General features: G+C 50.0%; 1 protein-coding gene and 1 long non-coding RNA gene across 4 annotated transcripts in view; both read left to right on the top strand.

Annotated features, from left to right (window-relative positions):
* The window catches only part of LOC311619937, a 342372-nt gene that overhangs the window by 180430 nt on the left and 141927 nt on the right, over positions 1–20015 (top strand). The gene's annotated exons all lie outside the window — the stretch shown is intronic.
* B3GLCT (beta 3-glucosyltransferase) overlaps positions 19651–20015 on the top strand; it is a 142292-nt gene continuing 141927 nt past the window's right edge. For all 3 annotated transcript variants that reach the window (XM_084878581.1, XM_084878582.1, XM_084878580.1), the window contains exon 1: positions 19651–19939. In XM_084878581.1, coding sequence (XP_084734707.1) covers positions 19666–19939 — 274 coding nt within the window. In that variant the 5' untranslated portion in view covers positions 19651–19665. The remainder of the gene's footprint in view (positions 19940–20015) is intronic.

Raw genomic sequence — 20015 nt, 5'->3', positions numbered from 1 at the left:
GTTGGAAAAGTCAAGAGGAGAAAACCTAACGAAGCCCTATTCTCCCCAGATGGGGTGCTGAGCTGGTGTCCTGCCACTCACCTCTTCCTACTCTTCATGACTCCTATGCACTTCTTTTCCAGTTCTTTGGTGGATCATTTGAAATCTGTATTTCAATCACAGACTCTTCTCTAAGTTCCAGTCCCCATGTCTATTTGTACCAAACATTTTTAAAAATATATATATTTTATTGATTTTGTACAGAGAGGAAGGGAGAGAGATACAGAGTTAGAAACATCGATGAGAGAGAGTCATCGATCAGCTGCCTCTTACATACCCCCTACTGTGGATATGCCCGCAACCAAGGTACATGCCCTTGACCAGAATAGAACCCGGGTCCTTTCAGTCCCCAAGCAGACGTTCTATCCATTGAGCCAAACCGGTTTCGGCTGTACCGAACATTTTGATTTAGATGACCCACCCTCCCCTCAAAGCAATTTGTCTAATACACAACACTGAAATCATTGAAATCAAGCCTGTTTCCCTCGCTTCTCCAACCACAGTACTTAGCCACTCAGACTCCAGACATCAAAATCACGTTTAATTCCTTCTGGTTAATCCTTAATCTGTTTGATTTGTCCTTCATGCCTTCATGATAATTCTGACATCCATTCATTTTCTTTTTCTAATTTTCAGCCCCGACTCTAGTTCAGCCTCGTAATGACTCTGCCTGGAGTACTGCAACAGCTGCCAAATTGCTATTGGCCTACTCCTTCCAGTGCCTCCTGGACTCTGTCTCCAGTATCTTCTTCATGGGCTGCTTTGATGAGAGTCAGCCACTCAACCACCCACTGAGTCCCCACTAACTTATCAAAAGAAATGTTACTTGGTGCACCTGCCATCCAAGGCCTCAGCCCTGTTGCTTCATCTTCCTTACTCTATTCTAACATTATTAATCTATTATTTAATATTAAACATTTCAACAGACTAAGGGGACCCTGGCGATTACAGCTCAGTTGTTTGGAGTATCATCCAGTGCACAGAAAGGTCTTGGGTTTGATTCCTGGTCAGGGCACATACCTACGTTTTGAGTTAGATCCCCAGTCTGAGCCCATGCAGGAGGCAGCCGATCAATGTCTCTCTCTTTTTCTTTCTCCCTTCCTCTCTCTTTAAAAATCAATGAACCTGTCCTCAGGTGAGGATGAAAAATAAAATAAAATAAACAGACTAAGGGATATAACCTTTTAGGTATCACAGAAAGACTATGTTGATTCTAATTACCCAGAGGTCTTTTAAATGCTATGCCTGCACTGTTTCTCTCTCCCATTATCATCACTGCTCACTTTTGTTTCTTCCTTTTCTCAGCCAACCTCCCAATACTTCCATGGGTCATGGCACCTTCCCTGAGCACAGGCATAATGTGCAATTCCATGTTTGGGTTTTTCTTCTTTCTTCTCTTTTATCTCATGTCCTCCAAAAGTAGATGTCAGTCTATAAGGCAGAGAAACATGAAAATAGGATTTGCCTACTCACAAAAGCCAAAGAACATGACAACTGATTGCAAGCAAAACAATACTTAACATCTGCTAGATTTACAGTTCTTAAAATGCCATTTCTGAAAATTGTATTTTCATTTGTGTAAACATCACACCACAGCTGTTGTATTGTTGTTGAATTTAGGGGACTATTTCTTTTCTTTTTTTTTTTTTTAATATATTTTATTGATTTTTCACAGAGAGGAAGAGAGAGGGATAGAGAGTTAGAAACATCGATGAGAGAGAATCATCAATCAGCTGCCTCCTGCACACCCCCTACTGGGGATGTGCCCGCAACCAAGGTACATGCCCTTGACCAGAATCGAACCCGGGACCTTTCAGTCCGCAGGCCTACACTCTATCCACTGAGCCAAACCGGTCCCGGCTAGGGGACTATTTCTAAGAAAAAAGATACATAGATCATGTTTTTGTTCTAGCTTCTTCAATGAAAACAAGTGATGTCTGTATCTTTAAACTTAACATTTCTCTTGCTGGCGTGTGAAAAGTCCTCAGGGCCAGTGACCTCCTTTCCTGGGCCTGATCAACTGCACCCCTCTCTTTCCAGGGACCGAGTGCTCCCCAAGGCCAGGGCCCCCCTCCTGGGCTGGCCACTGCCCTCTTCAGAGAGCTTTCCTATCTTCTCATCCCCATGCCATCTTTGTGTGCTAGCAATATATTTTATGACATGATTAACTGTAGTCATACTAGTGTATCCACTTTCTGCAAATCTCTCTTACCTCACTGATTTTTTGTGTTTATATAGTTCAATTTCTACCAGTTTGGGTCCTTCTCTCATTTCATGACCTCTATTCATATCCTGCCATCTCTCTGAAACCATCCTTGATTATCCAAGCCAGGGTTTTCTTTTTTCTAAGAACACCCAGAGCTGCTTGATTATCTGGATTTCTCTAACTACCTTGTTCTAGAATTATTCATGTGGTAACTTGGAAAATAGTTTAGAGCTATACAAAGGTAAGGTGACATTACTTGTAGTTGTATCTTTCCTTTCCAGATATTTTGTGAGTCCATTAAGGGCAGAGGTTTAGTTCTCAACCTTGTCCATGCCTCCAGGTGCTGAGCATCTTTTCGGAGCAGATGATGGCGTGTTTCAGGATGGTGGCACTGAGGAAGAGCAGATGATTGGGAATATCTGCTGTCTCTTCTGGGATACAGAGGATTATAACTTTCCCACCCAGCAGTGAAACCCCAGCAGAGGTGTCATTGTTGCTTGTGCTTCCTCTCTAGTGTGCCCCTCCCCTGCAACAATGACTGTGGAGGAGAACTCAAGCTGAGCATAGAGGTCACTGACAATGCATAACAGCTGGCCTAGAGGTCAAAGACAATGCACCAGAGCTGGCCTGGAGTTTTTCCTGGGGCAGCAGCAGACTTGGCTTCACCAAGAAAGCCTTTGCAATTTAGAGCCACTGAAGTTTCAGGTTGTTACTGAAACATAGCTTCACCCATTTCACTAACACTCATTATTTTAAATGGGTTCTTGGAAGTGTAGCGCCTCAAAACAAAAAAATGGAGCAATTCAGAGAAGACCAAGGGCTTTGGAGTTAGGCTGACTTGGGTTTGAGCCCTGCCTCCCACAATTTACAAGTTCTAGGTCTTGAGCTGGCAGTTTTCAAATCTTTTCATCTCAAGACCCCTTTATACTCTTAAATATTATTGAGGCCCTCAAAAAACATGTTTCTCTAAAGAAATTTTGTTTATGTGGGTCACATCTAGGAATATTTGCTGTATTAAATATAAAATGAAGCTATCTATACTAAGAAAAGCCTAGGTGGTCCTCGTGACGTCATCATAAGATGGCCTTGCATGTGACGTCATCATAAGATGGCCGCCACAAGATGGTCACCACAAAGATGGCTGCCACAAGATGGCTGCTCACAGCAGAGGTGGGCCGTGGCAGCCACTCTGCACAATGAGGCCAGGGGTCCCAGGGCTCTGCATAGCACAGAGGAGGCCTGTCCCGGCATCTCTGTTGCCTTATGCAGAGGAGACGGGTCTCAGTTGGGGGTGATTGGACTGACAGGGGAGCAGTTAGGCATAAATCAGGCCAGCATTGGAGTGGTTATGGAACGATCAGGCTGGCAGGCAAAAGAGGTTTGGGGCAATCAGGCATGTAGGCAGGCAAATGGTTAGGAGCCAGCATGATTGGGCCTAAACCAGCAGTTGGACATCCCCCAATGGGCCCCAGATTGGAGAGGGTGCAGACTGGGCTGAGGAACACCCCTTTCCCCATGAATGAATTTTGTGCACTGGGCCTCTACTCTAGCTACACTAATAAAAGAGAAATATGCTAATTGACCATACCTCCATGATGCACACTAGCCAATCAGGAGTGAGTATGCAAATCAACCTGACAAGGATGGGTAAATTTGCATATGCAGGTTGGCAGCCCCGTGTTGTGTGTGCACGGGCCTAGAGGCTAGGAGCAGCCTGGGTCCTCTAGGCCCGTGCATAGGCCCTGAGCTGCCAGGGTCCCAGAATGCTCCCAGCCACTCAGGGCCTATGCTGCAGGCACCAGCTGACTGGGGACAGGGTGGATGTTCCTGTCCCACGGCCATGTGTGTGTGCGCCCACACCAAGCGGCAGCCCAGGTCCACGCCCCCAGCCTGGTGCACACAACACAGGGCTGCCAGCCTTGGGGGTATGCCTTCCTCAGGCTGTGGGACACATCTCTAGCCCAGTGTACACAACACAGGGGGTCCTCTGCACCTGAGCTACAGAGGAAACACCTTTTCTTTTTAAAAAAATATATATTTTATTGATTTTTTACAGAGAAGTGGGGAGAGGGATAGACAGTCAGAAACATGGATGAGAGAGAAACATTGATCAGCTGCCTCCTGCACACTCCCCACTGGGGATGTGCCCCCAACCAACGTACATGCCCTTAATAGGAATCAAATCTGGGACCCTTCAGTTTGCAGGCTGACGCTCTATCTACTGAGCCAAACCAGTTTGGGTATAAACACCTTTGCTGATCACTTATTGGCTAAGCTCCCTGTATGCTGCCACTTGCAGTGTTCTTGGAAAGTTGGGTAATAAGAATCCAAAAAGGTGATCTAGGGTTTTCCCACCACATTCATGGAGGAAAAAACAAAGGTCCACTGCCGGAGGGCTAAGAAATGTCATATCCTGCCCTAGCTGGTTTGTCTCTGTGGATAGAGCCTCGGCCTATGGACCGCAGGGTTCAGGTTTGATTCTGATCAAGAGCATGTTCCTAGGTTACAGGCTTCTCCCTGGCAGGAGCCCAGGTCAGGGCTCATGCAGGAGGCAACCAATCAACGTGTTCCTCTTACACTGATGTTTCTCTCTCTATCTCTCTCTCTCTTCCACACGCTCTAAAAATCAATGGAAACATATCCTCAGGTAAGGATTAAAAAAAAGAGAAAGAAATGTCATATCCTATGAAAGAGACATCTTGAAAATGCCTAAAGAAAGTTGTCATTTTTTCATGGTGAAGGGACTGGAGTCCATGTTAGTGAAAGCACCTTGGTGGCTGTGGTGGCTGTGGTGGCTGGCAGTGGCTGCAGCAGTGGGGTGAGGGGGCTCGTGCCTTTCCCTGATCAGCCCAGTGGCCTCCCACAAAGGGAGGCCAGACTGTGTCTAGGCCTGCTCCTGTGGAGGACATCCCTTGAGGGCTCCCAATCTGTGAGAGGGGGCAGGCTGGGCTGAGGACCCCACCCACAGTGCATGAATTTCGTGCACTGGTCCCCAAGTCCTATATAATAAAAGAGTAATATGTAAATTAACTATCACTCCATTATTCCCACAAGCCAAGCCCACCAGCCAATCAGGAGAGAGTATGCAAATTAATCCCAACCAAGATAGCTGCAGCCATGGAGCGAGCAGGAGACTTGGGTTTGCTCGGCAATGGAGGAAGCCAAGCTTTCCACACACTCTGGTGGGTCCTGAACTCCACTCAAGGCTACAAAGTTTCAATGATAGAAGATAAATAAATCCCAGATACCAGGGCCTCCACTTGGGTCACCAGGGGGCATGGCTGGCCTGCAAACCACCACAGGTACCTTGGGTACCAAGGGAACCCCCACCCTGATCTGGGACACCCTTCAAGGCAAACCAATTGTCCCCCACCCATGCACCAGACCTCTATCCTATCTAAAAAGAGTAATATGCAAATTGACCATCACTCCAACACACAAGATAGGTGCCCCCATGTGGTCAAAAATCCTGTCCCCATGTAGGCATAAGATAGCCATTACAAGATGGCCAGCAGGGGAGGGCAGTTGGGAGGGACCAGGCCTGCAAGGGAGGGCAGTTGTGGGTGATCAGGCCAGCAGGGGAGGGCAGTTGGCAAGGACCAGGCTGGAAGAGGAGGGAAGTTGGGGGCAACTGGGCCTGCAGTGAAGGGAAATTGGGGAAGACCTAAGCCTGCAAGGGAGAGTAGTTGGGAGGGGACCATTCCTGCAGGGGAGGGCAGTTAGGGGCAAACAAGCTGGCAGGGGCATGGTTAGTGGGTGATCAGGCTGGCAGGCAGAAGTGGTTAGGGGCAATCAGGTAGGCAGGCAGATGAGCGGTTGGGATTGTGAGAGGGGTGTCTGACTACCCGTTTAGGCCCTATCCTACCAAGATCAGGCCTAAACAGGCAGTCGGACATCCCTTGAGGAGTCCCAGATTGGAGAGGGTGCAGATTGGGCTGAGGGACACTCCCCTCCCCCCGTGCACAAATTTCGTGTACCGGGCCTCTAGTAAATATTTATAAGGCTAAGAGACTGGCTGACTGGACAATAGCTAGGACACACAATGATGACAAGGGGGCAGATGCTCAACACAGGAGCTGCTGAGCGACAGCAACTTTGCAGAGTGCCCTCTTGTACTCCAGGACCCCTTGGGGGACATTGGACTGCTGATTTTGGCCCGATCCCCAGAGGCCAGGCTGAGGGACCCCACCTGCTGGAGGGACCCTGCTCACTCCGCAGATGCCCTTTGAGCCCTGGTGCTTCCCAGGTGCAACCGGTCAGGGAGGGACCTTGAAAATTTGGCTCCAGAGCATGTCCAGCCTATCACGCTCAATCCTGCCTTGCCAGCCCCTTGTAATTAATTTCCTTTCAATGTGAACAAATCCGTGCACCAGGCCTCTAGTTTAAATACATTCATTTATTAATTCATTAAAAATAATAATTAACCTATCACATTAATATATGGCAATGCAATGAGCAAAACTAGGTTTACAGCTACGAGTACACAAGAGTTTACTTTTATATTATTAGTTACTAGTGCCTTATGCATGAAATTCAGGTATGGGGGAGGGGTGGTCCCTCAGCCCAGCCTGTAGCCTTTCCAAATAGGGACCCCTTGGGGGATGGCAGACAACTCTCTTGTAATCTGGGACCGCTGGCTCCTAACTGCTCAACTATCTGCCTGTCTGATTGCCCCTAACTGCCTCTGCCTGCCTGCCTGATTGCCCCTAACTGCCATCCCCAGAAGGCCTTATCTCAACCCCAAATACCCTCCCCTGCTGGCCTGGTCACCCCCAACTGCCCTCCCTTGTCAGCCTGACCTCACCTCTAACTGCCCTCCCCTGCCAGCCTGATCTCGCCTCCAACTGGCCTCCCCTACTGGCCTGATCTCGCCCCCAACTGCCCTCCCCTGCCATCCTGGTCCCCCCAACTTCCCTCCCCTGATGATCTGGTACCCCCAACTGCCCTTCCATGCCAGTTGGGGGTGACTGGGCCTGCAGGGGAGGGTAGTTAGAGGTGACCAGACCAGCAGGGGAGGGCAGTTGGGAAGAACCAAGCTGGCAGGGGAGGGCAATTAAGGGCGACCAGGCCAGCAGGGGACGGCAGTTGGGGGAGACCAGGCTGGCAGGGGAGGGCAGTTATGAGGAACCAGGCCTGCAGGGAGGGCAGTTTGGGGCAACCAGAGTGGCAGGGGAGCAGTTAGGGCGTGATCAGGCTGGCAGGCAGACCAATGGTTGGGAGCCAGCAGTCATGGATTGTGAGAGGGATGTCAGCTTGCCAGAAAACTGGCAGTCAGATATTCCTCAAGGGGTTGGTTGGAGAGGGTGCAGGTGGGCTGAGGGACCTGCCCCCCACCCTGTGCTGAATTTTGTGCACTGGGCCTCCAGTATTTTCATATAATTGTGGTCATTTATTGACAACCCATCGAAACTCGAGACAATTGGGAGGTTTTATTTTTTTATTTATTTATTTATTTTTTTTTTATTTATTTATTTATTTATTTTTTTATTAAATCAATCTTTATTGTTCATATTATTACAAAGGTTCCTCTTTTCTTCCCCCCTCCACCAGGTTCCCACCCCACCCTCTGCCCCCTCCCCATCCCCCATTGTCCTCATCCATAGGTGCACAGTTTATGTTCAGTCTCTTCCTCCCTCCCTTTCCCCGATAGTAAATCCCTTTTCAGATAGTAAATCTGTTACTTAGCATTTTCTCATATCAATAATACCTCCACATGCCCAATGATACACTTCACACAAAAGACATTTCCAAATAGGTCAACCAGCCTCATCCAGGCCCCACCCAAGGCACTCACAGATCAGCACCCCAGCGCTATACTAACTCAACACATCCAGATCTAAGCCTTCATCACTTGATTCAGCAGACCCTCAAGTTCCCGCAAAAGTTTCCAGCCATGTCTGAGAGGCAGCTGTGGGCAGGTACAGGCGAGGAGCGAGCTGTTTCGGGCCTGGCTGCTCCGGGCCTGGCCTCTGTTGCTCTGGTTCGTTCCACAACCAGCTGCTCCGGGTCTGGTCACTGCCGCTCCCGACCTAGTTGCTCTGGACTTGGCTGTTGCTGCTACAGGCCTGGCCGCACCCGACCCGGCTGCTCTGGGACCGGTTGCTCCGGTCCCGGCCGCTCCGGGCCTGGCCGCTCCCAGCCTGACAGCCGCTGCTCCGGGCCTGGCTGCTCCCAGCCTGGCAGCCATTGCTCCTGGCCTGGCCGCACCAGACCCGGCTGCTCCGGGCCTGGCCGCTCCCAGCCTGGCAGCTGCTGCTCCGGATCTGGCCGCTCCCAGCCTGGCAGCCGCTGCTCCGGGCCTGGCCGCACCAGACCTGGCTGCTCCGGGCCTGACCGCTCCCAGCCTGGCAGCCGCTGCTCCTGGCCTGGCCGCACAAGACCTGGCTGCTCCGGGCCTGGCCGCTCCCAGCCTGGCAGTCGCTGCTCCGGGCCTGGCCGCACCAGACCCGGCTGCTCCGGGCCTGGCCGCTCCCAGCCTGGCAGCTGCTGCTCCGGATCTGGCCGCTCCCAGCCTGGCAGCCGCTGCTCCTGGCCTGGCCGCACCAGACCCGGCTGCTCCGGGCCTGGCCGCTCCCAGCCTGGCAGCCGCTGCTCCGGGCCTGGCCGCACCAGACCCGGCTGCTCCGGGCCTGGCCGCTCCCAGCCTGGCAGCCGCTGCTCCGGGCCTGGCCGCACCAGACTCGGCTGCTCCGGGCCTGGCCGCTCCCAGCCTGGCAGCTGCTGCTCCGGGCCTGGCCGCTCCCAGCCTGGCAGCCGCTGCTCCTGGCCTGGCCGCACCAGACCCGGCTGCTCCGGGCCTGGCCGCTCCCAGCCTGGCAGTCGCTGCTCCGGGCCTGGCCGCACCAGACCCGGCTGTTCCGGGCCTGGCCGCTCCCAGCCTGGCAGCTGTTGCTCTGGGCCTGGCCGCTCCCAGCCTGGCAGCCGCTGCTCCGGGCCTGGCCACACCAGACCCAGCTGCTCCGGACCTGGCTGCTCCCAGCCTGGCAGCTGCTGCTCCGGGCCTGGCCGCTCCCAGCCTGGCAGCCGCTGCTCCAGGCCTGGCCACACCAGACCCAGCTGCTCCGGGCCTGGCCGCTCCCAGCCTGGCCGCCGCTGCTCCGGGCCTGGCCGCACCCGACCCGGCTGCTCCGAGCCTGGCCGCTCCCAGCCTGGATGCTCCGTGCTTGGCTACTGCTGTTCTGGGCCTAGCTGCTCCCAACCCGGCTGCTCTGGGCCGGGCTTCTCCGGGCCCAGCCACTCCGTGTCTGGGTGTTCCTGGAATGGCCACCCTGGGCTTGGCCGCCTCTGCCTCAGGCCTGGCTGCCACTGCCCCAGGTCTGGCTGCTCCAGTGCTGGCCGTTGATGCTCTTGTTCTGGCTGCTGCTGCTCTGGGGCCTGGCCACTGCTGCTCCAGGCCCAGCTGCCACTGCCTTGTGCCTGGCCACTCTAGGCCTGGTCGCCGCTGTTCCAACATTCTGTCCCTTTTTTCTCTTTTTTTTTTTCTTTTTTTAAAAAAAAAACAAAACGCATTTATGTTGCAATGTTGGCTGGTGCGTTGAGTTCTGACGTAGTCTTTGATTTTTCAAGATCTTCTTTGTATTCTTTCTTAAGTAATTTTACTATCATTTGCTCTCACTTGATTTCTTCACATTGAGAACTTCTTTGGTTTCTTCCTCCTTGTCCTGGGAGCTCAGCAGGTTGGCCTGTGGCACCCCTTTGTTCTCCGCGGGCTCCCGCGCTGCTCCAGTCTGTTGCCGGGGTCGGCGCCGCCCAGGAAGTAGCCCCCGTCCTTGGCTCCGTTGCCAGCGCTCAGCAGTCGAAGGCTCAGGGGCACCCCCCCCACTGGGGGCCCCGTCGCCCGGCTCCTTGCTGGCGCCCGGCTGGCCGGTGTCCGGCAGGGGCTCCTGCTCCTCGTGGCGTTCCTCCAGTCTGGAGCTTTCTTTCTTCCTCCCACTAGGGGAGTCCAGGATCAGAGTCAACAGACTGTCCTCTGCGCACAGTGTGCGCGACTCCGGGGGCTCGGCCTTTCGCCGCGCTCCCAGGACTCCACCTCACAGCTCCGTCTCCCCCTGCCGGAGCCTGGGTCCCCAGGGACTGGCCCAGACCTGGAGTTCGTGGCGGTCTGGACTGAGGCTCAGAGCTGCCGCCGGAGGCTTTGTTTCTTCCGGCTAGGGTAATCCAGCATCAGAGTCAACATTCAGTCCTCTGCGCGCCATGTGCGCGCGACTCCGGGGGCCCCGCATTTCGCCGTCCCCCGGGATTGTCTCCCCCTGCCGGAGCCTGGGTCCCCAGGGTCTGGCACATAACTTGGGGCTCAGCGCTGCCGGTTCGGGGGTTCAGCCCAGGCTGGGGGTTCTATTTCCTTCCTGCTAGGGAACGCCAGGCAGCACCCAGCCCTCTCCTCCTCTCCGGCTGCGACCTCTCCGCGTGCGCGTGCGTGCGAGCGCGCAGCATGTCTCCGTACCTTAGGCTTTTTTTCAGCTCCTCTGATTTTCCTTCTGGTTTTCTCCCTCCTTCCTATTGTAGAGTTTTCAGTCAGTCGACTACCTGTAGCTCTGGGCAATGTCCACTCTACATTTTAGTTGTATTCCCTTGAAATTGTTGTGAGCTGCTGCGGCTAGGTGTATACCCGAGCAGCCATCTTGGATCCTCTCTGGGAGGTTTTATTTTATTGTTTTTACTGCTCCAATCAAGGAAAAGGAAACTTTATCAAGGCCCAGGGCCATGGGATTCAGGAAGAAGGCTTGAGGAGGTGGTAGATTGGCCTTATTTACCCTTTTCCTGAAGTTGTTGGTGTGTCCACACTTCTTGTGGCAATGGATAGTGAGGAGGGTGCAGATGGCCCCAACACTTGAGGCAGATCACTTTGTTGCAGTTATACTTCTGGGCGAGTTCGCAGAGGGAGACGTCAATGATGCCACCTGGCAGAGGAAGCAAGTGAACGGTGGACTCTTTCTGATTATTGTAGTCTGAGAGAGTGCAGCCATCCTCCTGCGCTTTGTCCACAGAATCCCTGACTTGGACTTTAGCTTTGACATTCTCAGTGGTGTCACTGAGCTCGACCTTGAGGGTGATGGTCTTACCAGTCAGGATCTTCAGAAAGATCTGCATCTCTGTGTCTGCTGGGGAGGTTTCCTGGCTACCTTCTCGAAGAGAGAGAACCAATTGGGAGTTTCTTAGTTGTAATGTAGAATCTGAAGTCACACAGTGAACTTTTGTACCATGTTACCTTAAAATCCACTGGTCTTACTTTTACTCTTACTTTTTACTTTGAATGGAACTTTTTTGTAACTTCACACAGAGGTCTTCCAAATGTGGGCTCATTTTGTTATACAAGATTTTAAAAGTCACATTTGTAAACACCACCCATTGACTTAATTGAAAAGTCTTTAAGGATTAAAAAGCTATTGTTAGCAACACATAATATCTTTGAGATGATACATTTGTTTTGTTATTTTTGAGAACATATTAGCCAAATTCTTAATGCTGAATAACCATAGTTTGTCTGCCAGTTTTTCTATCAACTGTGGGAAAAAAGAATACACAAATGACTCAGCTAGTTCAGGCTGCAACTCAAGCACTCACACATGGGCTTTTTCTTGATATGCATAGTTTGGTAGACAGTGTAAGGACTTTTATGCTACACCTCATTTTGCCTCACACAATTTAAAAAAGATGTGTGCTCAATTGTGCAATTTAATCTTACCTAATAATAGACAAACATGTAAATTGACCTTACCTTCGCTATGCTGATAGCCAATTAGAGTGAGTAAGCAAATTAACCAAAAAAAGATGGTGGTTAATTTGCATACATAGGCGCTCAGGGCCCAGAGCATTCTGGGAAGGGCCTGAGCCAAAGGGGCTCCTGTGCAGGGCCAAGCCTGCAATCAGAACGAGGGGGCAGGGGCAGAGCCTGCGATTGCAGGGAGCTGGGGGTGCCCTGCCCAAGGCCGAAAGCCTCAGCCAGAGGATTTTGGCCTGGGCAGGAGCAGAGCCGGCGATCAGAGGGAGTTGGAGGGCCCCTGCCCAGGCCTAAAGCTTCCGCTAGAGGCTTTAGGCCTGGGCAGGGCCCAGTCCGTGATTGGTGTGAACTGTAGAGGAAACACCTTTTTTGACTGCTCATTGGATAAGCTCCCTGTACGCCACTGGTAATATTCTTAGTAACTTGGGTAATAAGAATCCAAAAAGGTGATCTAGAGTTTTCCCACCACACTCCTGGAGGAAAAAACGAAGGTCTGCTGCTGGAGGGCTAAGAAATGTCATATCCTGTCCTAGCTCGTTTGACTCAATGGATAATGCCTCGGCCTGCCGACAGCAGGGTCTGGGTTCAATTCTGATCAAGGGCATGTACCTAGGTTGCAGGCTCCTCCCTGGCTGGGGCACAGATCAGGGCTCAAGCAGGAGGCAGCCAATCAAAGTGTTCCTCTCACATTGATGTCTCTCTCTGGCTTTCACTTTCTCTTCCACATTCTCTAAAAGTCAATGGAAACATATCCTCAAGTGAGGATTAAAAAAAGAAGAAGAAGAAAGAAAGAAAGAAATGCATATCCTATGTAAGACACATCTTGAAAATGCCTAAAGAAAGTTTTCATTTTTTCATGGTGAAGGGACTGAACTCCGTGTTGATGAAAACACCTTGGTAGCTGTGGTGGCTGGCAGTGGCTGCAGCAGTGGAGTGATGGGGCTGGTGTCTTCCCCTGATCAGCCCAGTGGCCTCCCAAAAAGGGAGGCCAGACTGTGGCTTAGGCCTACTCCCCGTGGACATCCCCTGAGGGCTCCCAGTATGTGAGAGGGGGCAGGTTGGGCTGAGGGATCCCCCACCCCCAGTGCACGAATTCCATGCACCGGGCCCCTAGTACATTTAATTATTTGCATGCTTCATCAAGGATCTTCCTAAGTGGACTTGCCTTTTTTGCTACTTGGCCTTTTTTGCTGCCACCACCTTGATTAGTGCTAAGACAGTAGGCACTCTCACCCACTGCTGTCCTTGCACCAACACAGAAAAAAAAAAAAATTCAAGTGCTTCCGTATTGTCATAAAAGGTTTGACCTTGCCGACCTGCACACCCAAAAGAGTCTTGGGGACCTGTAAGACGATAGTGGATCCCACAGTGAGAAGTGCTGTCCTCAAGCATGTTCCCTAATCTCTCTAAAGTAAGAGTAAAGCAGTTTTGAAAATTAAACAAAGGATTATCTGATGAGAAATAATGCACGCACAGCATGTAGTAGCGTGCCTGGTGCATAACAAGTGCTTATTAAATTTAGCTGTTGCTTTTCAACTGCTGATATTGTGAGGGTACATCATTTGTAACAGTAGTAATGATAATAATATTCCATTTTTCTCCACCAACTCCTTCCGCTGGCAGATCTCCATTCCAGTTAACCGCTCCATCTGGCTCTCTGCGCTGCGGTCTACATGCTGGCTCCCTCACAAGCACTATTGATCTGGTCTCTGTGGAGCCTTCAGAGACATTCCTTCCCTGCACTCCTGTTGCTACTATCACCTTAAAGAGCCTGATTTTGTGGAAGAACTGCTGTTAATGGCAGCTCTGGCTATTGGTATTTGATTTACCTGAGACTCAGTTTACTCAACTGTTTACTCAGTTTACTCAGTGGGAACCAGAACAGTCTCTCTCTGTCTCTGTCTCTCTCTCTCTGTGAGGGTTAAATGAAATGGTATATTTGATAGTAACAGGCAGAGTACCCAGCTATCGCATGTGTTCAGCAAGTTTCCCTTTCTTCTTTTCTCATGGTTTTGTTTTGAAAAGTCCTTCTTTTCCTTCCCCTCTCCAATATATCCAGAAAATTACCAGTGAATTAATTTTCTCACAGCATAACTTTTTCATTTAATCAATACCAGCACCCATGAATGGCGTATTCATTCTCACTGGCTCTCTGATAAGGTTGCAGACTCAGTCTGGCAGTGGAGAATGTTGTCTTCACCAGCTAACACATATTTCCCATCTCTCCATTGCTGCACTCAGCAGAAGGTCAATCTTCTTTTTCTTAAAAAAAAAAAAAAAAAAAAAAAAAAAAATATATATATATATATATATATATATATATATATATATATATATATATATATATATATTATTGATTTTTTACAGAGAGGAAGGGAGAGGGATAGATAGTTAAAAACATCAGTGAGAGAGAAACATCGATCAACTGCCTCCTGCACACCCCCTACTGGGGATGTGCCTGCAACCAAGGTACATGGCCTTGACCGGAATCGAACCAGGGACCCTTCAGTCTGCAGGCCGATGCTCTGTCCACTGAGGCAAAGTGGTTAGGGTAAGGTCAATCTTCTTAGCATGGCATTCAAAGTTCTCCCTGCCAAAATGAGCTCATCAGCCTCTAAACTCACAGCTCCCCTGACTTCCATGTCCCTGCCTGCCCTGACCCCTCTGCTGGATGCCCTTCTCCAACTGATGACTGCCAATCTGTTCTTTAACCTCAGTTCAACTGCTGCATGTGTGTGAGCCCTTCTCCTGTCCCCAAGAAGGTGTGCTGCGCTTGCCCGGTTTCCTCAGGTGCTTCTCAGGGCACTTGCCGTGCTCTACATGCACTCATGGCTCTTTAGGTACATCTACTAGAGTCTGGTCAATCCAGGAACCACATTTCTCTTCCCAACCTCAGAGGAGGGCCTCACTCCTGCAGTAACTCTAACTTGTTTTTTTTTTTTTTAAATCAATCTTTATTGTTCATATTATTACATAGGTTCCTCATTTCTTCCCCCTTCTACCAGGTTCCCACCCCACCCTCCGCCCCCTTCCCCTCCCCCATTGTCCTCATCCATAGGTGCACAGTTTATGTTCAGTCTCTTCCTCCCTCCCTTTCCCCGATAGTAAATCCCTTTTCAGATTCTAACTTGTTTCTTGATGGACAAATGAAAAAGGTTGACTCATTTTGTTGAGCTTGTGAACCAGAATCCTACATATGAAAGCAGCTGTTGTAAAATGAACAACTACCTATCAGCAACAACACCAGGAACACCAACACATTTCGTGTGGGCTGTGAATGTTCCGCATTCCGCATGCCGCATGCCATATGTTCTTAATAAAAATCCAATGCTCCTGTGAGTATGCCGCTTAGGAGGGATTCCACAGGAATCTTTACTGAGAACAGGCGGGCATGTGATTCTAGAAAGGAGAATAAAATAGCCAAAGGGATACTCTATTTCTGGTCAGAAGTTTCTAGGAGATAGCTTATTTATTTATTTGTTTATTTTTGTACAGAAGCCTTTATACCACTCTGTGTCTTGCAAAGAACAGAAAATTGCAATAGCTTTGCATTTTGGGCTTATCCTGGGGGCCTGTTGAGATGGCAACCTCTGTTGTATTTATTTCCTGGATCTTGGTAAGAATCCTGTTGTTAAGCCTCTTCTGGCAAAATCTTGGTTGTAAGTATAACTTGACAGAATGGGTTTTGCCTATACTTTGTGAGTGGGTTGGGAACACAGTGACTAACGCCCCATAGGGCAGTGGATGGACCTCTTTTTTATGCATCAGAGCCTTCTTCCTAAGCTCCTGCTCCAGGGAGGCTGCGCTGCTGGATCTACTCTGATGAAGGTTTTTGCTGGTCTTTCTTCCTCTCGCTCTTCTACCATAGGGGTCAAAGGTTCTCTTGCTTCCCTAAAGGTTATAGCATCAGGGACAGTGATAGTTGCTCTCCTAATACCAGGTGTGCACTAATTCTGGGAGTGTGGGACATGGTTAGCAGCTGGTTAAATGGATCTGATGATCAAAGTGACTTTTTGCCTTTGAGACCCTATTTCAGACATTAGAATCCCTTGTCAGACCATTGGCCTGATTTTAAGTTTGGAAAATAATCCCTAAGGCCACTAATAATTCATGAGGCCACTCCTGTGTGTGTGTGTGTGTGTGTGTGTGTGTGTGTGTGTGAGAGAGAGAGAGAGAGAGAGAGAGAGAGAGAGAGAGAGAGAGAGAGAGATAGAAGGGCCCCCAGAAGCCATGCGAGGGCCACTGAGGGTGCCCAGGAGGCCTCTTCCAAGTCGCTGGGAGAGGCAGCAGGCTAGAAAGGGCCACCTGTGCCACCTTATCCCACTCCCTTCCTTCCCCCACTCCTTTGGGCTGACTTTCTTCTTGCATGCAGTGCCTCTGCCTGCGATGTCTTTCCTTTCTTTCTGAACCCAGGGCCCTCCTATTTCTCCTTTAAGTAAGACCATGTAATAGTTACTTCCCCTTTCTGACCGGTTTCCAGGGCCCTGACAGACTCTGTGCTTCCCTCTTTAGTTTCCATCTACATGTGCTGTAGCCTTTATCGCTTGGCAGTAAAATTACTTATACTTTACCACCCTAAGGAGACTGCACGTTTCATGCTTCTTAGTATCTTCCCGAGAGCCTGGCAATGAGCATGCTAGCAAGAGGGTGCTCAATATGGGTTGAATGAGTGAATGGAGTCCAGACTTTTGGGCCTCAAGTATCCTCATATATAAAAAGCCAGGGGCTGTCACGACCGAAACAACCAGACTGACCACCAAACAGAAGGTTGCATGAGGCAACCAGGCTGGCAGGGGGACTTAGTGAGGACAACCAAACGACTGAACAGCAGGCTGTGTGGGGTGACCAGGCTGGCAGGGGGGCAGTTGGGGGCAACCAGGCTGGCAGAGGGGGGGCAGTGAGAGGCTACCAGGCTGGCAGGGTGGGCAGTTGGGGGTGACCAGGCCAGTAGAGGAAGCAGTGAGGGGTGATCAGGCCAGCAGGGGGCCCATTAGGGGTGACCAGGCGCGGGGGGGGGGGGGCAGTTAGGGACGACCAAGCCAGCAGGGGGTAGTTGGGATGACCAGGCCAACAGGGGGGCAGTTAGGGGCAATCAGGCTGGCAGGCAGAGGCAGTTAGGAGTGATCAGGCTGGCAGGGGGCAAAGTTAGGGGTGATCAGGCAGATAGGAAGGTAAACAGTTAGGAGCCAGTGGTCCTGGTTTGTGAGAGGGATGTCCAACTGCCACTTTGGGATCGGGCCTACACCAGCAGTCTGACGTACTGGCAGTCGGACATCCCTTGAGGGGTCCCGGATTGGAGAGGGTGCAGGCTAGGCTTAGGGGACATCCCCTCATGCATGAATTTTGTGCACTGGGCCTTTAGTAGTTACTACAAGATCACAATCATCTGTTTAGAACTTGTTTATTGGATTATTTAGCTATCTATGGTTTTATGCATATGTATTCATGTTCTCTAGTATTTAGAAAATTCTTTTGAAAATGACCAGTGTCTTAATCATGTTGCAATAGTGACTCCTTGCGTCATGCCTATGCAGGGCATTCTTTCCAGGGCCAGCATGGGGGTGGGTGAACTCCAGGACGACAGAGCTATGGCCAGCTCTTTCTTCATAATCTTAGAGTACATAACATTAGACTACATAAGGTAGTTTTTGTTTTTTGTTTTTTTGCTAATGGAAGTTGTCCCCTCACAGTTGGTATTCCCAGTAGTAACAGAAGCACCAAGGCAATCAAGGCCTTTCCATGCATCTGCAAGCATCCTCATGAGCACGTTTTGTTCCAGGGAACTCTCAACTTGTAATGAGGAAAGAGAACTCCTAGCAAGTCCATTTATCACAGGACTGCAGAAAGTGAAAGGTAATCCTTTTTAAAATGTGAGTTATGGAGCTTTCTGATGTGCCATTTATCCATGTCTGTGTGGAAAGGAAGAACGCAGGCAGTTTATTACTTACACAGACTGTGCTCTCCCTGTGTGTAGAGCCCGCCTCCCTGCACAACACACAGCGACACGCTGACATGACAAGTTTTGATGAAAACATTAAGCAGCCCAGAGCTGCTTGTTACCAAAGTGGAATTGGTATTTGAACACATACTTGGCAAGTAAGCTATTTAATTATTAGGCTTCTGTGTCTATTTTGACACACCTTGCTTTCATGCTTAATATCTCATGTGAAACATATTTCCTTGGAAGAAAGCTGAACCGCTTCAGAAATTGTACACCTTCTAGAACTCTTAAGCAGGAAGGTAAATTTTAAAAGAAGGATAAAAGGGATCAGCCATAAATTTGAAAGGACTCAATAAGAAAATGAAAGGAAGGATTCTTACATTTCTTTTCCCTCCCCTTAAAAATGGTATTGACGTGTAGCTACAAACCTTGGCTGAATGGAACAAAATGGCACTATTTGCACTCACAAAAAATGGATAACACGCACAACATTTAGCTCCCAGTGTTAAGAAGTCAATATAAATCAGAAAGAGAAAACCAATTGTCTCCAGACTTTCTCTTTTTAAAAAACTTACAGAAGCTGTTGCATGGGCAAATGGAACAAATGACAAGGGTGTCTGAATGTACTTGAGGTCATATCCCTACCAGCATTCAAGTTTATAGGGTTCATGACAACAGACATTTATTTAGCACCTCTTCTCCTGTTTCCCACATCTCATATGTATTCTAGGGCCTACTACTGGTCTTCCTTTGATGTTTAGCAACTGGGTCCACCTGGAAGATACTGGTGTTTGAAGAATACTTAGCATGATCCCAGGTACATAGTAGACATCCAAAATATATAACCAAGTGTGAAGGGAAACATGGATAGGACCTTCAGGAATTCATGGTTCTAAACTCAGGTAGGTAATGAGCACTTGGTCTTATCAACTTGCTAAGACATAAATGGGCCAAGGCTTGGGGAGGCACAGTGGAGCAGAACCATGAGAAGGGTTTGCAGTCCTTCCTTTGTGATTGCTGTCCTCTTCAGTCTACCACACTACCTAAGGGGCACCATCGCTGCCAGGACTGCCATTCTTTCTAGCAGGAGGGAGCCCCTGGCCAGTCCCACCGTTTCCACCGTCAACTAACTTCTCTGCATTACACAATTAATTTTTATCAGATGTTTTGAATAACATCCTTCTTCCTCCATTATGGTGAATGCTTAAAATTACATTTATATGAAATAACATTTACACAAACTTCTATTAAAAGCCAAATTTCAGGCATAAGCTACTGGCCAAATCATTAAAAATGGATATTAAGTCGGGCCAGCGTGACTCAGTGGTGGACCTATGAACCAGGAGGTCACAGTTCTATTCCCGTCAGGCTCGATCCCCAGTAGGGGGCGTGCAGGAGGTGGCAGATCAATGATTCTTTTAGGTTTCTCTCTCCCTCTTCCTTCTTCTCTGAAATCAATAAAAATACATTTTTAGAAAAGGATATTAAATAAATTAGTTGAGCTGATTAAAAACACCTTCATCATAGTAGAACCCTGGTGCCAAAAATAGCTAAGAGTTGAATTACTGATTTTGAAATAGCAGATGGTACAATAATAGGGAGGAAAAGTGACTCCCCCCATCACTTTGCAGGGTGGGTGTCAGATGGGGAACTACTGATGTATTGCTGGAGAGCCAGGAAAAAGAGCTGACAGAATGAGGGTGGGTAGAGGGTGGGGCTTGGGTAAGGGAGAGGGAGTGAGGCGGGCGCCCAGGTCAGATGCCTAGAAGGAGGCTGAGGAACTGCCACCTCTGCTCAGGAAGGGCCGGGCCGCACTCCCGCTGCCGGCCGCCAGGGGGCGCGGGCGGCGCCGGCGGAGGGCGCTGCGCTGAGAAAGGGTCAGCCGGGCTGCAAGGGCGGCGGCGGCGCAGCTCCGCTCCCCGCGCGTCTCAGTTCCCGCGCCCGGCAGGCGCGCAGCCCGCTGCCCGGATGCGGCCGCCGGCCCGCCGCTGCGCGCTCCTGGCGCGGCTCTGGCTCCTCACCTGCTCGCTGGGTAAGTAGCGGGCGGCCGGGCGTGCACAGGCGGGGCGCGGCTTCAGGGCGCCCAGGGCAGCGCCGGCGATCAGCCC

The sequence above is a fragment of the Pipistrellus hanaki genome (genome assembly GCF_964339955.1).
Source record: "Pipistrellus hanaki genome assembly, chromosome: 3".
NCBI lineage: Eukaryota > Metazoa > Chordata > Mammalia > Chiroptera > Vespertilionidae > Pipistrellus > Pipistrellus hanaki.
This window is presented reverse-complemented; position numbering and strand designations above follow the sequence as displayed.